This window comes from Schistocerca serialis, chromosome 5 (genome assembly GCF_023864345.2).
Source record: "Schistocerca serialis cubense isolate TAMUIC-IGC-003099 chromosome 5, iqSchSeri2.2, whole genome shotgun sequence".
Taxonomy (NCBI): Eukaryota; Metazoa; Arthropoda; class Insecta; order Orthoptera; family Acrididae; genus Schistocerca; species Schistocerca serialis.
The window spans coordinates 558,008,942-558,030,423 of NC_064642.1; the positions used below are offsets into that span (position 1 = coordinate 558,008,942).

The 21,482-nt window shown below is 37.1% G+C and overlaps 1 protein-coding gene across 3 annotated transcripts in view; it reads right to left on the reverse strand.

The window, feature by feature from the left end:
- Window positions 1-297: 297 nt before the first annotated feature.
- LOC126481021 (uncharacterized) overlaps window positions 298-21,482 on the reverse strand; it is a 30,583-nt gene continuing 9,398 nt past the window's right edge. For 2 of the 3 annotated variants that reach the window (XM_050104480.1, XM_050104481.1), the window contains exons 3-6: window positions 7,740-7,924; window positions 7,366-7,526; window positions 6,158-7,273; window positions 298-5,803 (exon numbers count right to left, since the gene is read on the reverse strand). In XM_050104480.1, the coding sequence (XP_049960437.1) occupies window positions 5,728-5,803; window positions 6,158-7,273; window positions 7,366-7,526; window positions 7,740-7,924 (1,538 nt within the window). In that variant the 3' untranslated portion in view covers window positions 298-5,727. The remainder of the gene's footprint in view (window positions 5,804-6,157; window positions 7,274-7,365; window positions 7,527-7,739; window positions 7,925-21,482) is intronic. The other variant, XM_050104482.1, reaches the window with a different exon arrangement.

The following is a 21,482-nucleotide window of genomic DNA, read 5'->3' on the forward strand; positions in this document are numbered from 1 at the left end:
AGCGTAAGTTCTGCCCCCCCACCCCCTTGCAGAGTCAAGTAAGGGCTCCTGTAGGATGCTCAGGATTTGGTTCCTTGCAAATTTAAATGTAATGCCTTAGACACTGTAGCACATCATTCAAGGAATAAATAAGGGAATCTAAGGTTGTGATTAATTCTCTAACACCAGTCATCAGAGGACAGCAGACATTATTTCACACCCTCTCTGCAGAGTGTATTGTCGCTTAACTTACATGAATGATTACTGTTTTCTTTATTCCTTTTCAAAAGACAACAATATTACAAACAGAAGTGTGTATATACTTGAAGAAATTTTATTACTTGGTAATATTACAGCAATATGTTGTAAGCAGCACATATATATTACAATAACTGTAGCATTATACTTTCAGCCTTGTTATATAACGAATGACCATTCACTTAAATAAGAATAAGCTCACACATTATATCACAGTGACTGAATAATAGAAATGACACAAATTACCATGGCCATTAGTGAAGGCCTTGCTATTTAAAACAACAATAACACAGCAGAACCATCATACTGCAACATTTACACATGAATTACAGTTCTTCAACATTAATGGTCAATATTTATAACAAATTGCAGCTAACTGCAACAAAATAAAACTGGTTTTTCATTTGCAACAATAAAGGAAACTACAAAATGCAACATTCACTTTCACTTGGTATAAGCATTCTCTAACAACATGAGTCTTGAAAACAACTCCCAGTTTTTATCTTAAGATTGGTAAGGGCTGCCAACATCAAACAGGTTTGAGGCAAAAAAAGATGAAAAAATAAGGTATACACAGTACAATAGAGTCAGTTTTGCTGTATAAGACAAAACACTACAAAATGAGCAATTTAAGATTTTATGAAGCACCACATACATTTATATACAGCTTTTTAAGCATGTAATTAGGCTAAATTTGTAAATATACATGAGAGCACCTTAGAACACACACAAAAAGAAAACTTTTTCAAGGAATGGCACCATGTAACTTGAATTTCTAATGCTTGTTGGAATAAATATACGAAAAAGTAAAATAAACTTATTGTACTGAAAAGTGACTACATAGCATGGCACATTTTGTTACTGATTGTGCAACACAAGGCCAGTTTGCTCACTATTTCCTGGACACAATCAATAACAATGAAAATTGTAGTTCATGTACACTTCCTTTATGTTGCGTGACTAGACTCTCTCTCAAAAACTCGCATGCATACGTACGTACAAGCACTTCTGTACTGAGGAGACTGTGTGTGTTTTTCATATATGCACAATATGTATTAGAGTTCAATAGTTGAGCTAGAGCAAGCATCATCATATTTATGTGACTATTAGGTGTTAATTAATCTTCCCTAACACAATTACTCCATTGAAGTATCAATATTGTGCCTGAACAGAAGCATAGTACTCAAACAAATTTTGTTTCATGATTTTAGGCATTTTAAAAATCACATGCATCATTTTAACATAGTCACCACAGGAAGTGCCACACAGTGCTACACTGTAATGTGTATAACTAAGATGTTATTGAAATAAATGTTTTACCATATGGTAACATCTATCAAATAATCAGACCATAAACAAATAATACAATTACAAGAGATTGCACATAACAATGGAAAGGTCTCGAAAAATTCCATCAAGCTGCAGCTGCATTTGCATTCAAGATAGTAAAATACATTACAGAGTTAAATTATGCACAATGTTAACAGCACAACTTTAGACCTGATACAAAAAAAGAAAGAATACAAAGAAGTAGCTGAAAAGGTGACAATGACAAAAGTGAGATCAAATGTTTTGAAAGCACAAGCTTAAGTATCACTAAGCAAATCATTCATCTATCAGCTGCCTTATAAAACAAATGTAAGACCACTTTATACAAAAATATAAATTATCATACACTATACTGACACATGAGACAACAGTTACTAACTTTAGCACAAGCACATAGTGTCTCTCGCATGAAAAATAAAGGAAAATAAAACACTGAATATCAGTTTCATGGATACACCTTTGGCTGTTGCCAAAATGAATGAGAAAAACAACAAAGTCTATCTTATTCCATCTGTTAACCATGTGAGTGCAAGAAAAATTGCATAAAATAAAATGCAAGTCAAAAAATATTGCTATTGAAACAGCTTTCTTATAAAGTATAAAATTATATTAAAATATATGAAAAAAGCAACTATATACTTTCAGATCTGTTACAGCAAAGAGGAGAGATGGTGATGCCAGATATGACAGGAATGGATTTTGGGAGAGCACGTGGAGGAAGGAGATTAAATGAGGCAGTGTCACTCTTCCCCAGGCAAATATTTATAATTGCTCGATACATTCTCATTGCAACTGAAAATAACAAAATTACATTGAGAAAATTGTCTGTCTATTCAAAGTACCTGGTGCTATCAATTATTTTTAATACATTGGAATCATTTATTTGCAACTGTTATCAGCAGTGTTTGGTCTGAAATTTACTGGTTACTTTCATGAGATCACAATAATGAATATAGTATACAAAGAACTGTATGGAGATTGTATTACATTTTCAAATAAAATACAAGATGCATTCAGCACATAAATTATGTGCTTCAGTGAATATCCATGATGATCAATATTATACCTTTTCTTAATCATGTCATAAAGGCCCTAAAAAGATCATGGTCAGGCAAATTTATGAACAGGATATGTCACTTAACATATTTTTATGTAAATCTGTGACTTTTTGGCCACACAGAATTCTTTTCTCAAAATTCATGTTTAACACGATATACACAGGGTTGTAACAAAATTTTGTGTGTTCAATATAGTCAAGAAAGTAGTAAAAAAAGATGATGATGATGATGATGAAAAGCAAAGACATGAAATCAAAGTATGTCGTAGTCACTAAGAAAAACAAAAACAAAAAATAAATTTCAACCACACAATAATAGTCAATACCATCCACTCCCATATTAAAAGATAAAGAACTAGTTCTAAGTGTCATAACAGCACCATGTTCCTGCTGAAGTTGTGTTTCATAGCAAAAACACCAAAACCAACATTTTCATGACACACCATGTTGTAAAGACCAGATTTGCTCAGAGCATCTTTTCAGACAAGGTGAATAATACTACATACTACAGAACCATTTTCAAAGACTTTGGTCCTTGACACAAACATTATTAATACATTTTAGCATGAAATATTAGTATAATGTAGCAGAAACTATTAATAATAAAGTCTAAAATTCAACAGGAATGTCTTCTCTTTAACTGTCACCATGAAGATGACCACAAAACACAACCACGAACATATTACTGAACTCAACTCCTGAAAGAAACATTATCAACAGCTACCCAACTTCTCTGCAGACTTCTGAACAACAAAGCAGGTTGCCAAATAGCACATAATAGCTTTATGCACATGAAGGTAAGTTTTTCACTGTAACACAGTACAATTGCTAAAAAGTACTCTACTTTTCATTGAACATAGCATTGTACAATGTGGAACCAGGTTTTACAAATCAATCTTATATCCCTTAATTATATATATATATGACTAGGAGCTGTAATGTTTTGCCCACAAAAGAAATGGTGAACTATTGTGGTTTGTCTCCAACAACCAATCACTACCAGAAATGAATATTTGAACTATCACCATTGAGTGATAAATGTGCACATACAAACCAAATTACATGGAAATGAGCAGCTGTGCTCACGAACTTAAGTGTGAATATTTTCACAAAGCCACTGAAGAAACAACAACAACAACAACAACAATAATAATAAAAGTAAAGCAAATTTTCAATTTATAAATAATCATATTACAGACAGGACACTAGAAAACTGGAAAATTATAATACATTCCCAGCTGTGTTGCATATGAAGAATATTACACTTAAGACAAATGTTTTTAATTATAGTTTCCCATCAAGGTACAACAGACCACCTGAAGTTGTTTACAGGAATAATTAGGAATTTATTTCTTTTTACTGACAGTACATTTGCAGCTTAACTAGATACAACAAATAAGACTTCAAAACATAATGACAACAGTATTTTTTTGTTTCATTTTTAAGCATATCTCCAACTGTATGCAAGATACGGTATTTCAGATATAACACCAATGGACAGCTCTCTACACCTACTTGTTTTCTTGTTTGGTAACTACATTCCATTACACACTGAACATCAAGTTGACATTTTCATAACAACAAGTTTACATCAATAAATATTTAGATACACTATTATATTTTAAACAAAATCTGACATACATAGTCCACTTTGTGCTACAATTTTTGTTATACAGTGCTCATTTTCATAAAAGATAAAAGAGTATAGTCATAACAAGCATCAAAAACACATTTCCTCTTCATGATCTAATGAGTAAACAGATATTTGCATATTTCACCTGCTGACATATCAGTTTTATCCAAATTATCCGTTTCCCATGGTCTCAAATGAAGTAGTGCTACAAGTGTTTATTCTCCCTGTGATTCTTTCTTTCTTTCTTTCTTTCTTTCTTTCTATCTTTCACTTCAGCTAAAATTTTTACATTTAGCAGAGATTCAAATATTAATAAAACTGCACTATTATACAACCACATTTAGGTACTACCACGATACAAATATTCCATTACATTTACTGGTGCTACGTTCTATAACAACAACATCAGTCTGATGCGGAACATACAATTCCCTAAATAGAAACTCGTGAATAATGACACAAAGGTCTATAATTGAGATTCTGCGCGTACTGGCACAATACTCCAAAAAATACACTGCGCAACTGCAATATGTAAGTAGTTTTAGAATACTGCACGTATTTTTGTCAAACACAAACACTGTCCCACTTGGAATCCTGACTGTTTAAAATATGAGTTGGATCCAAATTATGTGCACGAAGCAGTAATTAGGATTATCAAAATTGAGCATGGTCATGTGAAACACTGAATTAGTTGTGTTCACATGTAAATGTGGACATTCTTTTGGTAGGTGAGGTGGGAATTGTTGAAAAACTAAATTAGCAGTGAACAGGACACTATCTGGATACTTTGGCCACAATTCCAAATGGCACACATTTCCTTCTTACATAAACATTATCTAGTGTATGGTTGAGATTTAATAGCCTCTTCACCAAATTCATATGCAGGGAATGAATTTATACAGTTGTATAAATGTGCATATAAAATTGCAGTACTCATGCGCTGGAAGAAGAAAGTGTTTCAAACACATATATAAGAAGTATTTGAACTCATGACAATTCTACATCAGACTGAGTTGATATACATGAGTTGTTTAAGGAAGCTAAATATCTTAATATTTTCCCTGGTCAAAATAGTTGACAAAATGTTCACAATATAAAAATAACAAATAATTTTAACCATCCAGTTACTTATAAAGTACAAAATTTTTAATAGTGGAATTACTATTTTAATATGAATTGAAACATTTTGTTCAATAGAGAGACTAGTAACATCTTTGGCAAAACTAAAAAATGATTTCAAATATTTCAATGGATGTATGATTTCTGGATAATTCATACTAATATGTAATTTATGATCTAACTGAAAATGATATTTCTTTGGCTTAGGAAAAGAATGATATGTTCACATTCCATAATCACAGAGAAGGGTATGTAACTTCCTTGACAAATCTTTAACATTTATCTCACAGTCACTCTTTTGGTAACGACTAGTACAAACAACAAATTAATAATTGCAAGACTCACCACTGCATCAGTTAGGATCAATAAACTCTATCAGACGGCAATGGTCGAAATTGTTGTGAAGTGATATCATGTCCAATTCTGAACTGAAACAATGCAAGATTAAATTGTCGTATGTTATATGTTTATTTTACCTTTACACTCATTAAGTCAAAATAAATAAATATACAAAGTCTAATGCTATTTCCTGAAGATCATACTGAAAGAGAGTGACACCAATAAAATAACTGTAACAGTATGTTGCTTATTGTAAATTCTCCACTCTACTCGTATTTAAAAAAGTTACTTAGAAAAATAGGAAGTAGTTTACGGAATATTTCTACAGCAATTATATAAATTACATAGTTATTAAAATTTAATATGAAACACTTGCTTTTCTAGTTAACTACATTACATTCATAAACTAGCACAGATGAAAACAGATTGATAGTATACATTACCTGATGCAAGTGAGATCCTGCTTGTATCGAACTAGTCTCTTTTTCAGTTTCACAAATGAATAAAAGTATGCCTCAAGTTGAACATCCAATTTTTCACAGAGTATATAACAAAGAGATGGTGCTGCTTGTTCTCTTACAAATGGGCCACAAATACTGAGCTCTCGTAATGATTTACGACCACAATGATATAAAAACTCTATTATAACATCAGCGGTCACATTGCAGTAATCTAATTCAAGACGACGTAAGTTTGGATACGCAGAAGAATTTGCAAATGCGTTATTGAATAACTCAATATTAAAAAGAGGTGAGCCAGAGAGAGAAAGTTCTTCCAAATCTTGATTTGACAGCAGCCATTCCAAATATTCTGATGGAAAATCACTGTCTCCAGAATTAGAGCCAAATAGAAGTCTGCGAAGCCCAGGAAATGGCTTTGAAAGAGTCAAATCTTCAGGGATAATAAATGATTCTTCCAAATAAGAGTTGTAGTATAAACCTAAGCTTACTAAATTAGGGCAGAGGTGTTCAATCAGCTGCATATCAACAGAAACAATTCCCTCCAGTGTGAAAGCATACAGATTTCTGCCACGAGCTTCTAAAATTGGCACAATACTACAAGCAAACAGATTTATAGCAGCTGAAGCAGGGTCATCCCACCCTTTGTGTGTACTGTCACCACAGCACTGGACATCTAGCTCTGTCAAATATTGAAGTTTCGCTAAAGGTGCGAGTGAGTCAGCTGGAGCACTGGCATCAACTTCAACACGGACTCGTTCAATAGCTGGACATGATGAAACAACTACAGCTAACATTCCAGGATTATCCTTCTTTGATATCTCAAACTCAATGTCTCTCAACTGATATGACATCATAGTAGAAGACAAGAGACTCGACTCTACACGTACCAACCAAGTTCGAGAGGAATGCATTTTATAGAGCCCACGCACTACCTCTGGATGATGTAAGCTACGCAGCTGAGGGTTGTGTTTTAAAACAAGACATATGCCTGATGCTGTAACCTCTGTGTCCCTTATGTCGAGCTCTGTGAGAGTATTTATATGCTTCAGATGCCCCAATGCTTTGTCATTGAGAACACATGATCGTAATCCAAGAAACCTGAAATTCAGGGAAAATGTGTTACTGTTAATATGTATTATTTTATTACTGATATCGCACTACAACACAATAAACATGAGAAGGAGCTATACCTGAGATTTGGGCAATGATTCCGGATATACTTCAGTGTGGTGCTGTTAATATGTGCCATTGTCACAAAGTTAAGTGAAACAACTGTTTTCAAACAAGGTGCTATTGTTTTGAGACATGGGAGAGCTTCATATACATTCTTGATGTCAAGGTACTTCAGGTTCTGCAACAAAATTTAAAATGGTTATGATTTATTGAAATTAGACAGAACTCAGTAAATAGTGATGTGTGAGAATAACAAAGCCTGAAAAATTAAATATAGCATTTAATATACATTGATACGTTACATTTGACTACACTAAAATATAAGCAGATATAAATCACTTCCAGAAATATTACAATCCAAAATATACACACATTATTACAGTTTACTCACCCTACATGTTGCAGCAATATGGAGGAGGCTTGCCTTCTCTGTGTAATCTGTTATTGCAAGTCTACTGATGTGTTCAGTTATAAACAGTCTCCACTTTTCCTGATGCTCCAGCCAGAAGTTATACCTGTCAGGTAGACTATGAATGCGCACATAAGTGTCCAGCAGTTCTTGCTCCAATGATGCAGCTACAAGACAAAGGAGGAAAATAATCTACCAAATGTAATACTGCAGCACAAATGTAATACCACAAATCATTAATTATATTCATCTGGAATTTTTTTAAGCTCAGTGCCTCTGCTTCCATAAATTATTATTAAGAGGATGCACTTTCTAGTGAAATATAGGCTTTCATCTTCTTTTTTTTTAAAAAAAAAAAAAAAAAAAAAAAGCTAGAAGGGGGCCACTTTTATTCATATTAATTACATGCCTCTATGAACATCTGACAATATAGCACATTCTAACAAAACTGTTGAATTTGTCAATAAGAACTCTTGGAATCATAAAAACAAAAAAAATCTTTCTGGACTAAATTGTACATCATGTGTGAAATGCCAGACATCTCACTAGAAGTCAGTTTAGTACTGGTAGGTAAACTGTATGACCTTCTCACTCTAATCTTACAAAATTTGACTCCTTGTGTTTTTACTTTTGGAATCCATATTCAGGGCTTAATTTTACTTGCCAAGCTCACTGACTGGGGAAACCCAACCACCAGCTTAAATACGGCAGAAGCTGACATCAGTGGAATTTCTACATTTCACGAACAATAGTCACACCAATACAGAATCAATTTAATGGCAAAAATGTTTGTGTTAAATTGTAATAAATGACCAATGACCACCTCCTGTCATGCTGTGTATACATCATTGCACGGAATTCATTTTATAACAAGTAAAAATTTACAAAAACAATGAATAAAAGCTATTAAACATGCATATCCAAAACAGAGTCACTCATTACTATTATTACTACTTGTGTCTTGTCAATTCATCTATGCTTTGAGAGGAAAGTTTAATCTCATCTTACAATCTCAGTGCAGAAACCAGCTGATAAACATCACAATTTTAAAAGATCTTTTAGAATAGCAGAAATTACAGTATTTGTGCAATGCGTACATTTGACAGTTGATTGTGGTCATCTTCATGCTGCTGCAACCTCCCTTAATTTTGGTTAATCATTTTATCTGAAATTTATTTCAATTTAACATCTACTAGCCATCCTCTGATTTGTCTCCACTTCTAAACAGCACCATATCATCCTCCTTCCTATCTAAATAGTTTCAGTTTCCCAGTCCTAATATCTCCTTTCCTCCATAATTGTCAACTTTCTCACTGTTAGTTCAATTATTACTTGCCTCCAGTAATAGAAGTCATAACCAAAAAAGTGCTTTTCATATCTGCGCATGTTATATCTGAAGCAGGACTGTGGCCAAAAGTTTAGCAACCCTTCAGTAATCTATAGTGAGACACTTAATTACATTATATTATGTATTTTCATCATTCCACTTTGAAATATGCTAGACAGTTCAGTTGTAGAGATTGCTAGTGAATGTTCTCCTTGCACACTGTTGGCTTTCTTGGTTAATTATTTTATATGGAGTGGTTTGATGGGAGACAGAGGGTTAAGTTCAGCACCCTAACTGGAAACGTTTTTCTTCCACAGTGGTCAATGGCATCTTTATTTTGCAAATTGAGAGAGTTATGTATAAGTATATCTGTAAAGTGCAGTCAACTGTAATGGGTGTGTACAGATTGTAGAGTCATGTTGGCACTGTATCATGTTGAAAGAAAGAAGAGGATGACATCAAACACTAGTACATAGAAAACTCTTCAATAGTACCAAGAGCAATGTCAAGCTTAGCATCTCCTTACAATGGACAGATCACCACCAACAGTTTCACATGCCTTCCTTCTGTGAGAGACTTTGGAGATGTTGAGAATATAAACCAAGACATTGGAACTGAGTATGGCAATCCCTAACTGTACACCATGACCCTCCCCTCCCCTCGCCAATAATAGGGATGAAAATTATTTGCTGCCAGTACTCAAACCAGTAACTTCTGAGTTGAGCTCCACTACACAAATGAGTATTGGAGCCTTCAGCTATGTGAACAGGCCCAATGTGTTGCAGTGATGTAACAGGCAACTGAATTCCTGCTAAATTTCATAATGATAATAGAGGAAAAACAGGAATCAATGAGGAAAAGATAAAGATGTAAAGCAATTTGCAAAGCAGATTGATTTATCTGAAGATAGACAATTCTGTTCTGAAATGAAATATAGTTCAGGCTTCAATTAGCAATGAGATATGCCACTTGACAAATACTGATAGAATCCGCAAGATCAAAGCCAAGACAATGGCAACAACATTCCTGTCTGGGTGACACTTTAGTGTAACCATCTTAGATTTGTTGAAAAGTTCTCTGGTTCCTAGCTGGGTGGTGAAGTTAAATACTATTGTGTCTCAATGAGAGTCATATTCATTATCTTCTGCTGAAGTGTCAAGATACTGCAGATGTCGCCATATTTATAAACGAGGGGCACCCCTCCCCTTGGGTGTGAGTGCCATAGAGTTGCACACAGCTTGCAGGTTGATAGCCCTCAACCTCATTAACAAGATTACTTCAATTGATTCCTTTATTATTCTGTCCTAATAACCAATGGCTTGGCACAACAACATAGTTTTCTCAAAATCAAATGTTTCATTTAGGCTGTGCTCTGCTACTACTGATTTCTCTGTGTGTCCCAGACGTATACATCTAATACGTACGTAGCAGTTTTTTAGAAATCATTAATATCAGTCATTTACATAGGGAAGAATTCCTTCAGTTCAAATTGCACTGTTACTTCTTTATTGAATTAAATCACAATGAAGATGGATTTTATATTGATACAACTTAGAAGTTTATTGTGCTTCATTTCTGCAAAGACTATTAGGACAGAGAACTTAAAATTTGTGTGTGTTTCAGCAGTTCTGATGCTCTCTGAACAGAATGAAAGTTTTGTTATTGTTATAATTAGTTTGATGTGGATGGTGTCATACCCATCCTCCAAGACAGAATCAACAGACAGGTTGATTGCTCTTTACACTAAGTAGGTCAAAGCAGGTAAGAAACAAGGAGCTAATCACTTGAAGATACATGGCAAGGAATTCGGTGCCAGCTGAAACTGGAGTGGACTATTAGCAAATGGAAACATCTGTCAGTTAAGATGTAGTGCAGCTCTTGCAGCTTTGTGCTAGAGAGAGAGAGAGAGATAGAGAGAGAGAGAGAGAGAGAGAGAGAGAGAGAGAGAGGAGGGGGGCGGGGGGACTTAATTATGTTTATTAAGGAGGAGGATGATGATAATACCAATGATAACAATTATTTTGTGTGGCTCAGTGGCACGGTACAAGTCTTTCAATTAGACACTATTTTGGCAACTTGTATGTCCCTAACTTACCCAGAGGAAAGGGGACCTACAGTTTCATGTGGACTCCAAACCAGGAGCAGTTTCTGATTACTCCTCACATTGTTTAAAGGTGACAGCTAATTTAAAATGAAGACTGAAAAATCTAAGGCATGACCAAAATTCAATTCCTCATCCTCTCGGTTTCCAGATACACGCTTTACTGGTAGACAACCAGGGCTGACATGCATATACACAGATGAGCCAAAACATTATGACCACCTGCTTAATAGCTTGTTTGTCTGTCTTTGGAATGAAATACATCACTGATTCTGCATATCAGGGATCTGACAGTTTGTTGGTAGGTCAGTGTAGGTATGTTGCATTAGGTGTCTACAAAAGATGTCTACACACAGGTTATGTAATTCGTGTAAATAATGGGTCGCTGATTTGTGTATGTGGTAATGGCATTTTACAGCAACCCAGATGTGTTCTGCAGGATTTACATCAGGTGAACTTTGTCATCAAGACATCAACATCGTGAGTTCACTATAATGCTCCTCAAACCACTGTAGCATGGTTCTGGCTCTGGGGCACGCACAATTGTACTGGTGAAAGATGACATCGCCGTTGGGGGAGAAATCCCGCATGAAGCGATGCAGGTGGTTTGCAGCTGTCAGCGTGTCTTGAATTACTACCACAGTACCTATGCAAGCACATGAGAATGTCTCCCATAGCATAATACTGGTCCTACGAGCATGCATTTGTGGCACACGGCACATTCTGAGCCACTGTTCACCTCAATGACAGCATTTGTAGGGACAACCACATAGTGTAGCAAAAATGTGATTTACCAGAACACCCAACATGTTTTGATTCATCAATGGTTGAATCCCGATGGTCCCGTTGCCACTGCAATCGAAATTGTTGACGTCGTTGGGTCAACATATGAACACATAGGGGTGGTCTGCTGCAGAGCTCAATTTTCAACAACGTGTGGGGGCGGGGAGGGGGGGGGGTATTTCTTAATACTTTTACACCAAATTTTGATCACCTTTGAATTATTCTTCACTGACCACAGCACGCTTCTTCAAATGATCTTTCCATTGGCCAAAACAGATTTTAAATTCACTTATCAGGATGTTCTTTATGCCTTCCAGCAATTTCTGTTTTATCTCATACACAGCGGCAAAATGTTTTCCTTTCAAGTCCCTTTTGAGTCTGGGGAACAAAAAGAATCACAGTGGACTAGATCCGGTGAGGAGCGGGGGGGGGGGGGGGGGGGGGGGGGGGGGGGGGGGGGGATGGACAATGGGTGCCATGTAGTTTTTGGTCAAAAACTGCTTTATGGAGAGGTGATGTGGGTCAGCACATGGTGAGAGCCATTTGCCTGTGTGCCAAAGATCTGGCCTTTTCTTCTGGATACTCTCCCTCACACTTTTCAAAACCTCCAAGTAGAATACCTGGTTGACAGTCTGACCCAGGGGAACAAACTCTGCGTGCGCAACACCTCTGCAATCGAAGAAACAAATGAGCATTGTCTTGAAGTTTGACTTCACTTGATGAGGTTTTTTGGGAACCCATTTGTCTTCCACTGCTTTGTTTCAGGGTTGTATCTGCAGCACCACAATCCATCACCACTAATCACCTTGGAAATAATTCAGGGTCTTCTTTGAGCTGATTCTGAAGCTCAAAGCATGACGGAAGTCTATACTCCCTTTGCTCCTCTGTGAGGAGGTGAGGGACAAATTTGACTGCACCCCTTCTCATGTGCAAATCTTCAGATAAAATCCTCTGAATTGAACTGCACGATATTCCAGACATCTCACAGAGCTGATTAATGGTTCAGCAACGGTCTTCATGAACGAGGGCATTGATTTTATCGACATTTTCATCACTTCTTGATGTTCAGCGGCGCCCTGAACGGGGTTGGTCTTCAACTGACATTTCTCCATTCTAAAACATGAAAACCACTCATAGAGTCTGGTTTTGCTTAGAACAGCATCCCCATAAGTAATCTTAAGCATTACAATAGTTTCCACAGCCAATTTCTACAACAGGAAACAAAATTTCACAGCCGTGCACTGCACTCGACAATCTGCCATCACGTTTTCGCTGAAATGGAAAAAGTTATTTTACTAAAAAGAACTCTCACAGTCGATCCAATGCACTCCAAGCAACACAACTTTGCACATTGTCTCAGGTGGTGTGACCGTAAAAGACACCTGGTCTAACAATGGGTTCTGCCACTCCCCCCCCCCACCGCAGCACAATTCCCATTACTTTTCGGTCTCCCCCCCCCCCCCCCCTCGTACGACGAACGGTACATACTAGCAATGTACTCTTTTGGCAGAGATCCCACAGATCACCATCTATCCTACTTTGTACAGCAGACAAGCCTCCAAACCCCATGTTCGTGAAGAGTCGGGGATATCCAAACATTTAGCACCTACTGGTAGTTCCAATGTGCTAATGCTTCCTGTACATGCTCACGACAGTAGTATGTGAACATTTCGGCCAGCTTTACTGTTTTTGAGATATATTCATAGGCTCTGCATAATAATAATTTGACCTTTGTCAAAGTCACTTGTTGTTGTTGTGGTCTTCAGTCCTGAGACTGGTTTGATGCAGCTCTCCATGATACTCTATCCTGTGCAAGCTTCTTCATCTCCCAGTACCTACTGCAACCTACATCCTTCTGAATCCGCTTAGTGTATTCGTATCTTTGTCTCCCTCTACGATTTTTACCCTCCACGGTGCCCTCCAATGCTGAATTTGTGATCCCTTGATGCCTCAAAACATGTCCTACCAACCGATCCCTTCTTCTTGTCAAGTTGTGCCACAAACTTCTCTTCTCCCCAATCCTACTCAATACCTCCTCATTAGTTACGTGATCTACCCACCCTATCTTCAGCATTCTTCTGTAGCACTACGTTTCGAAAGCTTCTATTCTCTTCTTGTCCAAACTACTTATCGTCCATGTTTCACTTCCATACATGGCTACACTCCATACAAATACTTTCAGAAACGACTTCCTGACACTTAAATCTATACTTGATGTTAACAAATTTCTCTTCTTCAGAAACGCTTTCCTTGCCATTGCCAGTCTACATTTTACATCCTCTCCGCTTCGACCATCATCAGTTATTTTACTCCCTAAATAGCAAAACTCCTTTACTACTTTAAGTGTCTCATTTCCTAATCTAATTCCCTCAGCATCACCAGACTTAATTTGACTACATTCCATTACCCTCGTTTTGCTTTTGTTGATGTTCATCTTATATCCCCCTTTCAAGACACTGTCCATTCCGTTCAACTGCTCTTCCAAGTCCTTTGCTGTCTCTGACAGAATTACAATGTTATCGGCGAACCTCAAAGTTTTTACTGCTTCTCCATGAATTTTAATACCTACTCCGAATTTTTCTTTTGTTTCCTTTACTGCTTGCTCAATATACAGATTGAATAACATCGGGGAGAGGCTACAACCCTGTCTCACTCCTGTCCCAACCACTGCTTCCCTTTCATGCCCCTCGACTCTTATAACTGCCATCTGCTTTCTGTACAAATTGTAAATAGCCTTTCGCTCCCTGTATTTTACCCCTGCCACCTTCGGGAATTTGAAAGAGAGTACTCCAGTTAACATTGTCAAAAGTTTTCTCTAAGTCTACAAATGCTAGAAACGTAGGTTTGTCTTTCCTTAATCTTTCTTCTAAGATAAGTCGTAAGGTTAGTATTGCCTCATGTGTTCCAACATTTCTACGGAATCCAAACTGATCTTCCCCGAGGTCCGCTTCTACCAGTTTTTCCATTCGTTTGTAAAGAATTCGCGTTAGTATTTTGCAGCTGTGACTTATTAAACTGATAGTTCGGTAATTTTCACATCTGTCAACACCTGCTTTCTTTGGGATTGGAATTATTATATTCTTCTTGAAGTCTGAGGGTATTTCGCCTGTCTCATACATCGAGCTCACCAGATGGTAGAAATTTGTAATGACTGGCTCTCCCGAGGCCATCAGTAGTTCTAATGGAATGTTGTCTACTCCCGGGGCCTTGTTTCGACTCAGGTCTTTCAGTGCTCCGTCAAACTCTTCACGCAGTATCTTATCTCCCATTTCGTCTTCATCTACATCCTCTTCCATTTCTATAATATTGTCCTTAAGTACATCGCCCTTGTATAAACCCTCTATATACTCCTTCCAACTTTCTGCCTTCCCTTCTTTGCTTAGAACTGGGTTGCCATCTGAGCTCTTGATATTCATAAAAGTGGTTCTCTTCTCTCCAAAGGTCTCTTTGATTTTCCTGTAGGCAGTATCTATCTTACCCCTAGTGAGACAAGCCTCTACATCCTTACATTTGTCCTCTAGCCATCCCTGCTTAGCCATTTTGCACTTCCTGTCGATATCATTTTTGAGACGTTTGTATTCCTTTTTGCCTGCTTCATTTACTGCATTTTTATATTTCCTCCTTTCATCAATTAAATTCAATATTTCTTCTGTTACCCAAGGATTTCTATTAGCCCTCGTCTTTTTACCTACTTGATCGTCTGCTGCCTTCACTACTTCATCCCTCAGAGCTACCCATTCTTCTTCTACTGTATTTCTTTCCCCCATTCCTGTCAATTGTTCCCTTATGCTCTCCCTGAGACTCTCTACAACCTCTGGTTCTTTCAGTTTATCCAGGTCCCATCTCGTTAAATTCCCACCTTTTTGCAGTTTCTTCAGTTTCAATCTGCAGTTCATAACCAATAGATTGTGGTCAGAATCCACATCTGCCCCAGGAAATGTCTTACAATTTAAAACCTGGTTCCTAAATCTCTGTCTTACCATTATATAATCTATCTGATACCTTTTAGTATCTCCAGGATTCTTCCAAGTATACAACCTTCTTTTATGATTCTTGAACCAAGTGTTAGCTATGATTAAGTTATGCTCTGTGCAAAATTCTACAAGGCGGCTTCCTCTTTCATTCCTTCCCCCCAATCCATATTCACCTACTATGTTTCCTTCTCTCCCTTTTCCTACTGACGAATTCCAGTCACCCATGACTATTATATTTTCGTCTCCCTTCACTACCTGAATAATTTCTTTTATCTCGTCATACATTTCATCTATTTCTTCATCATCTGCAGAGCTAGTTGGCATATAAACTTGTACTACTGTAGTAGGCATGGGCTTTGTGTCTATCTTGGCCACAATAATGCGTTCACTATGCTGTTTGTAGTAGCTAACCCGCACTCCTATTTTTTTATTCATTATTAAACCTACTCCTGCATTACCCCTATTTGATTTTGTATTTATAACCCTGTAATCACCTGACCAAAAGTCTTGTTCCTCCTGCCACCGAACTTCACTAATTCCCACTATATCTAACTTTAACCTATCCATTTCCCTTTTTAAATTTTCTAACCTACCTGCCCGATTAAGGGATCTGATATTCCACGCTCCGATCCGTAGAACACCAGTTTTCTTTCTCCTGATAACGACGTCCTCCTGAGTAGTCCCCGCCTGGAGATCCGAATGGGGGACTATTTTACCTCCGGAATATTTTACCCAAGAGGACGCCATCATCATTTAACCATACAGTAAAGCTGCATGTCCTCGGGAAAAATTACGGCTGTAGTTTCCCCTTGCTTTCAGCCGTTCGCAGTACCAGCACAGCAAGGCCGTTTTGGTTAATGTTACAAGGCCAGATCAGTCAATCATCCAGACTGTTGCCCCTGCAACTACTGAAAAGGCTGCTGCCCCTCTTCAGTCACTTATCAAAATGGATTTCCCCATTTGCAGCCCATATCTTCGCTAGGGTGATCCCCTGTCATTGTCTCCTCCATTTACATACTTTTGTTACTGTGTCACATGCCCGCAACACCACTAGGCTGCATCAAGCATCGTGGTGGGCAGTGATAGATTTTGATTAGTGAGTTTGAGATTATCTAAATATGTAATGTAAATGGCTGTATCTTTTGATTGCATGGACTCAGAAGCTTAAATTTTTTACTCTGTCAAGGCACTATAGACCTTCATATTTGACATAGATTTCACGTTAATGCATAAAAGATGTCTGAACAGAACAGATGGACAACAAAGTGATCCTATAAGCGTTCCATTTTTACTGACTGAGGTAAAAAGATTCAAAAATCTATTTAGAACTGCACATCATATATGTTTCAACTGATAACATTGCTCAGCTAGTCTTTGCTCTTCTTTACAAAGTGTAGAATACAGATTTGACTGATGGCTTTAAGGTATCAAACTGCTAGATCACTGGTCCCTCTAATGTACGAAAATCAAACTAATAAAATTATTCTAAAAGGAATGATATGGGTAGCCAAATCAACCCTTAGCATGTTCATCTAAAATAAAAATAAAAAAATAAAAATAAAAAAAAAAAAAAACACAGTGAAGTACTGCATGCTGGGGAGAAATACGCAAACTGAAAGCAGCTTAAGACTATGTACAATTTACTTTCATATCATTTCTGGCAGCTACATGTGTGCATCTCTGTTAACATAAACACCCATTCATGTATGTTACTCACACGTAATTTCTTCACTAAGGACATCTCTTATCTTCATGTGTCCACTCAGGAAGCTATTCAGATCATGAAGGAGAAAACAAAGGGAATACAAGCCAATTGTGTAAGAAAGCACTGTGTTTGGTTCGCTGATCACACTGTGATAGCTGCAACTCTGACAACAAAATGAGTAGAATGCCACATGTGCTATCAGATACCCTTCAAATATGGGAATTAGAAGTGAACAAATGGTAAGCAAAAGTAATGGTGGGGCAAAGAAAAATTTGGGAGAAGTTAAAGCTAACATAAAAAATGATTGTACCAGAAGTGATTCAGAAATAATCAGGTGAAACAATTTTGTTGTCTTTGCACTATAGTCCAGAGGACAAAGTATGCTTAATGCGAGTAAAAAGTAGTATTGGATTGGTAAAACAGGCATTTATGTCTAAGAAAAACATTTTAACTAGAAAATATACGAACACAGATAGAAAATCCATTGCAAAATATTTTTGTGGAGCACACTGCTCTACAGAAGTTACAATTGGGCTCGGTAAATTGGAAAGGAATCAACTTGAATCTTCTGCTTCTGACATGTGGATAAGGTGGACAATGATAAGAACAAATGGTACATGAAGGAAAACCAAACCCATCTTAAGGGAAGTAAATGAAGAGAGCAGATTATTAAAGGAAATGAAGAGAGACAAATGAAATGTACTGGAAATATCATCACACAACACTTTCATCATTAATATTCTTGAAGGGAAAGTTCTGGGAAAGAAAGGAAGAAGATGGGCAAGGGCATGGACAACCTCTGGTGACCCATGGGCCTGATTCACGAACTTACTCGAGCTTGAGGGCTGTCTCGTCTCACAACACAATAACAATGCTCTTTGCACATGAAATCAAAACACAACGTCCGTGAAAATTTTTATGGGGTAATGCACTGATATGAATAGCACTACCCATTTCTCAACATGTCATGCTAACAAATTATGCCTCAAAACCTCACCCCAACTTTCTTTACTTACGACATTTTTACAATAGCCTTCTCAAAAATTTCCGTTGCAAAATTCTGAAATACCTCACTCTCTCTCCCACAAATTCCTTCTGTGGGCAAGATTGAAGTCAATCGTGGGCCAGATCTGGCCCACAGGCCACTGGTTGTCCATCCATGACCTAGGACGAATTGTTTGGAATTCATGAATAAGATGACAGGTTGTGATAATTCAACGGAACTGAAATGAACAGCCAACTGTAGAAGAGAATGGTTGCACTAACAAGCTGTCAACCTTCAGATGTGTATGGAAGCTTTTTCATTTATGGTTTATCTCTTATGATTTTCCAGGACACAATGTGTGTGGTACACTGCCCTTATTTAATGCAGTTCCATGGTTCAAATCATATTTTGAGGTATTACAATTTTTAATCTCAGTTCAGTTTGTTGGCAATTATTTAATTTGTTTTATCAAATTAGCCATGTGAGGTATGTGTTTGTTTCTGTGTGTTTCTAGTTCTGTTATGCAATGTCATGATGACTACGTTATAAAACATGGATATAGGAAATCTTAAAATGAGCAAAAAATCACCCTGGTAAGGCATTCTTTTGTATCTACGTCTCTCGCTGACCCCGGACTTGTTCAACCATACATGTGTCTAAAATCTAAACATACACTGAAAACTATGCAGTCAAAAGAGAGGCTGGTTGCTCTTTACAACCAGTTGGTTGCACAAGAAAAGATCACTGAGCCAATCACTTAGAGATGTCTTGGAAGTATTCATTGAGAAATATTTTGAAATACCTTGTGAATTCATTATCACCTAAACAAAATAGTCCACAGCTGAAATTGGGGATGGACAATTGGCAAATGAAAACTGCTGTCAATTACAACGTAGTGCACCACCTTTACGTAAGCTGCCAAGCCCAAGAACACTGAACACTTCTTAACAAACTTTGTAGGTATTTACCACAACCATACCAATAACTTTCAAGCCCTGCTGCATGGACTTTAACAATCCATGTTCTGTACATATGCTTCAACAGATCTCTTAGTACAGACAGTTGCTTGAAAATCATCCCATACATGTGTTTGAGGAATGGACAAGACTAGACAAGACTATGCACTAAGCAATATGTTACACAGTGAGGAATAGCAGATGAACAGAATCACAGTTCTGCAACACTGCACACACACACTGAAAGCAAGACTTGTTCTAAAAATATTTGATGCTATTTTAACATGTGATGCGTATTTTCACTCTTGTACGGTTTTCTGACATCTGTAAATCAAATTCAAATTAACAGGCAATGCCTTTATGTTGTTGTGATCTTTAGTCTGAAGACTGGTCTACAGGCACTCCTGTCAACCAGTTCCGTCTTTTAGTCAAGTTGTGCCATAAATTTCTTTCTTCCCCAAATATGATGCAGTGTGTGCTCATTAGTTACACCACTTACCCATATAACCTTAAGCATTCTCCTGTAGCACCATATTTCAAGCCATGTTTCAGTTCTGCACAAGGCTACACTCAAGACAAGTATCTTCAGAAGAGACTTCCAAAACCTTAAATTTATAATATATGTCAACACTTTCTTCTTCTTCTTCTATTTTTAGAAAGGCCTTGGCCATCATCAGTTATTTTGTTGACCAAATAGCACAACCCACCTAATACTTCCTAGTCTACTACCTTCAGCATTATCTGATTCAATTAGACTACATTAAATGCCCTTGTTTTACATTTGTTGTTGCTCATCTTATAATCTCTTTTCTAGGCACTATCCTTTTCATGCAACCAATTTTCCGAGTCCTTTGCTGTCTCTAAAAAACTTATGATACCAGCAAACCTCAAAATTTTTACTTCTTCTTACTGAACTTTTGATTCCCTCTCAAAATTTCTGCTAGGGTTGGTTTCTGTTTTCTTTTTCAACAACACACATTTTTGTTGAGCACAAATTATTTATAACTACATCACAGAAAGTTACAGGTCATGTCTCTTCTGGAAGCATGGTAAACAAAATGGATGACTTCTGGTGGTGAATTATTCATTGTCAATACAGTGCTCTGGAAGCGTGTTGAATAACTCACATATCAGTGCTGGAGAACATAATTTATTAAAATAGTTCTATGGCAGTCACAACTGTCAGCACATACCTTCTTTGGAATTGGAATTATTACATTCTTCTTCAATTGTGAGGGTATTTTGCCCTGTCCCATACATACTGCACAACAGATGGAATAGTTTTGTCACGGCTGGCTCTCCCAAATATCTCAATAATTCTAATGGATTGTCATCTACACTAAGGGCATTGTTGCTTTGAATGTTCAGTCAAATTCTTCTCGCAGTGTCCTATCTCCAAACTCATCATCTTTCTATAATACTGCCTACAAATTAAATTTCCCTTGTAGAGCCCCGCCATATATTCCTTACACCTTTCAGTTCTCCCTTCTTTGCTTAGTACTGTTTTTTCCATCTGAGCTCTTGGTATTCATACCGCAGCTCTGTCCTCCAAAGGTCTCTTTTAATCTTCCTGTATGTGGCACCTATGATTCCCCCAGGTAAGCATGCTTCTGCATCCCTGCATTTCTTATCTAACCATTGCTGTTCTGACAGTTTGCATGTTCTGTCAATCTCACATTTAAACATCGGTATTCCTTTTTGCTTGCTTCATTTGCTGCATTTTTGGTTTCTTCTTTCGAAAATTAGATCAAGCGTCCCATGTGTTATCCAATGATTTTAACTGGGAGTTTGTCTTTCTACGTAATACCTTGCAAGGCTCTCCATTTGTCTACTACTGTGTTTTATACCCTTTTCCAGTCAACTGTTGCCTAATTTTTCAGAAAGTTCAGAGCTG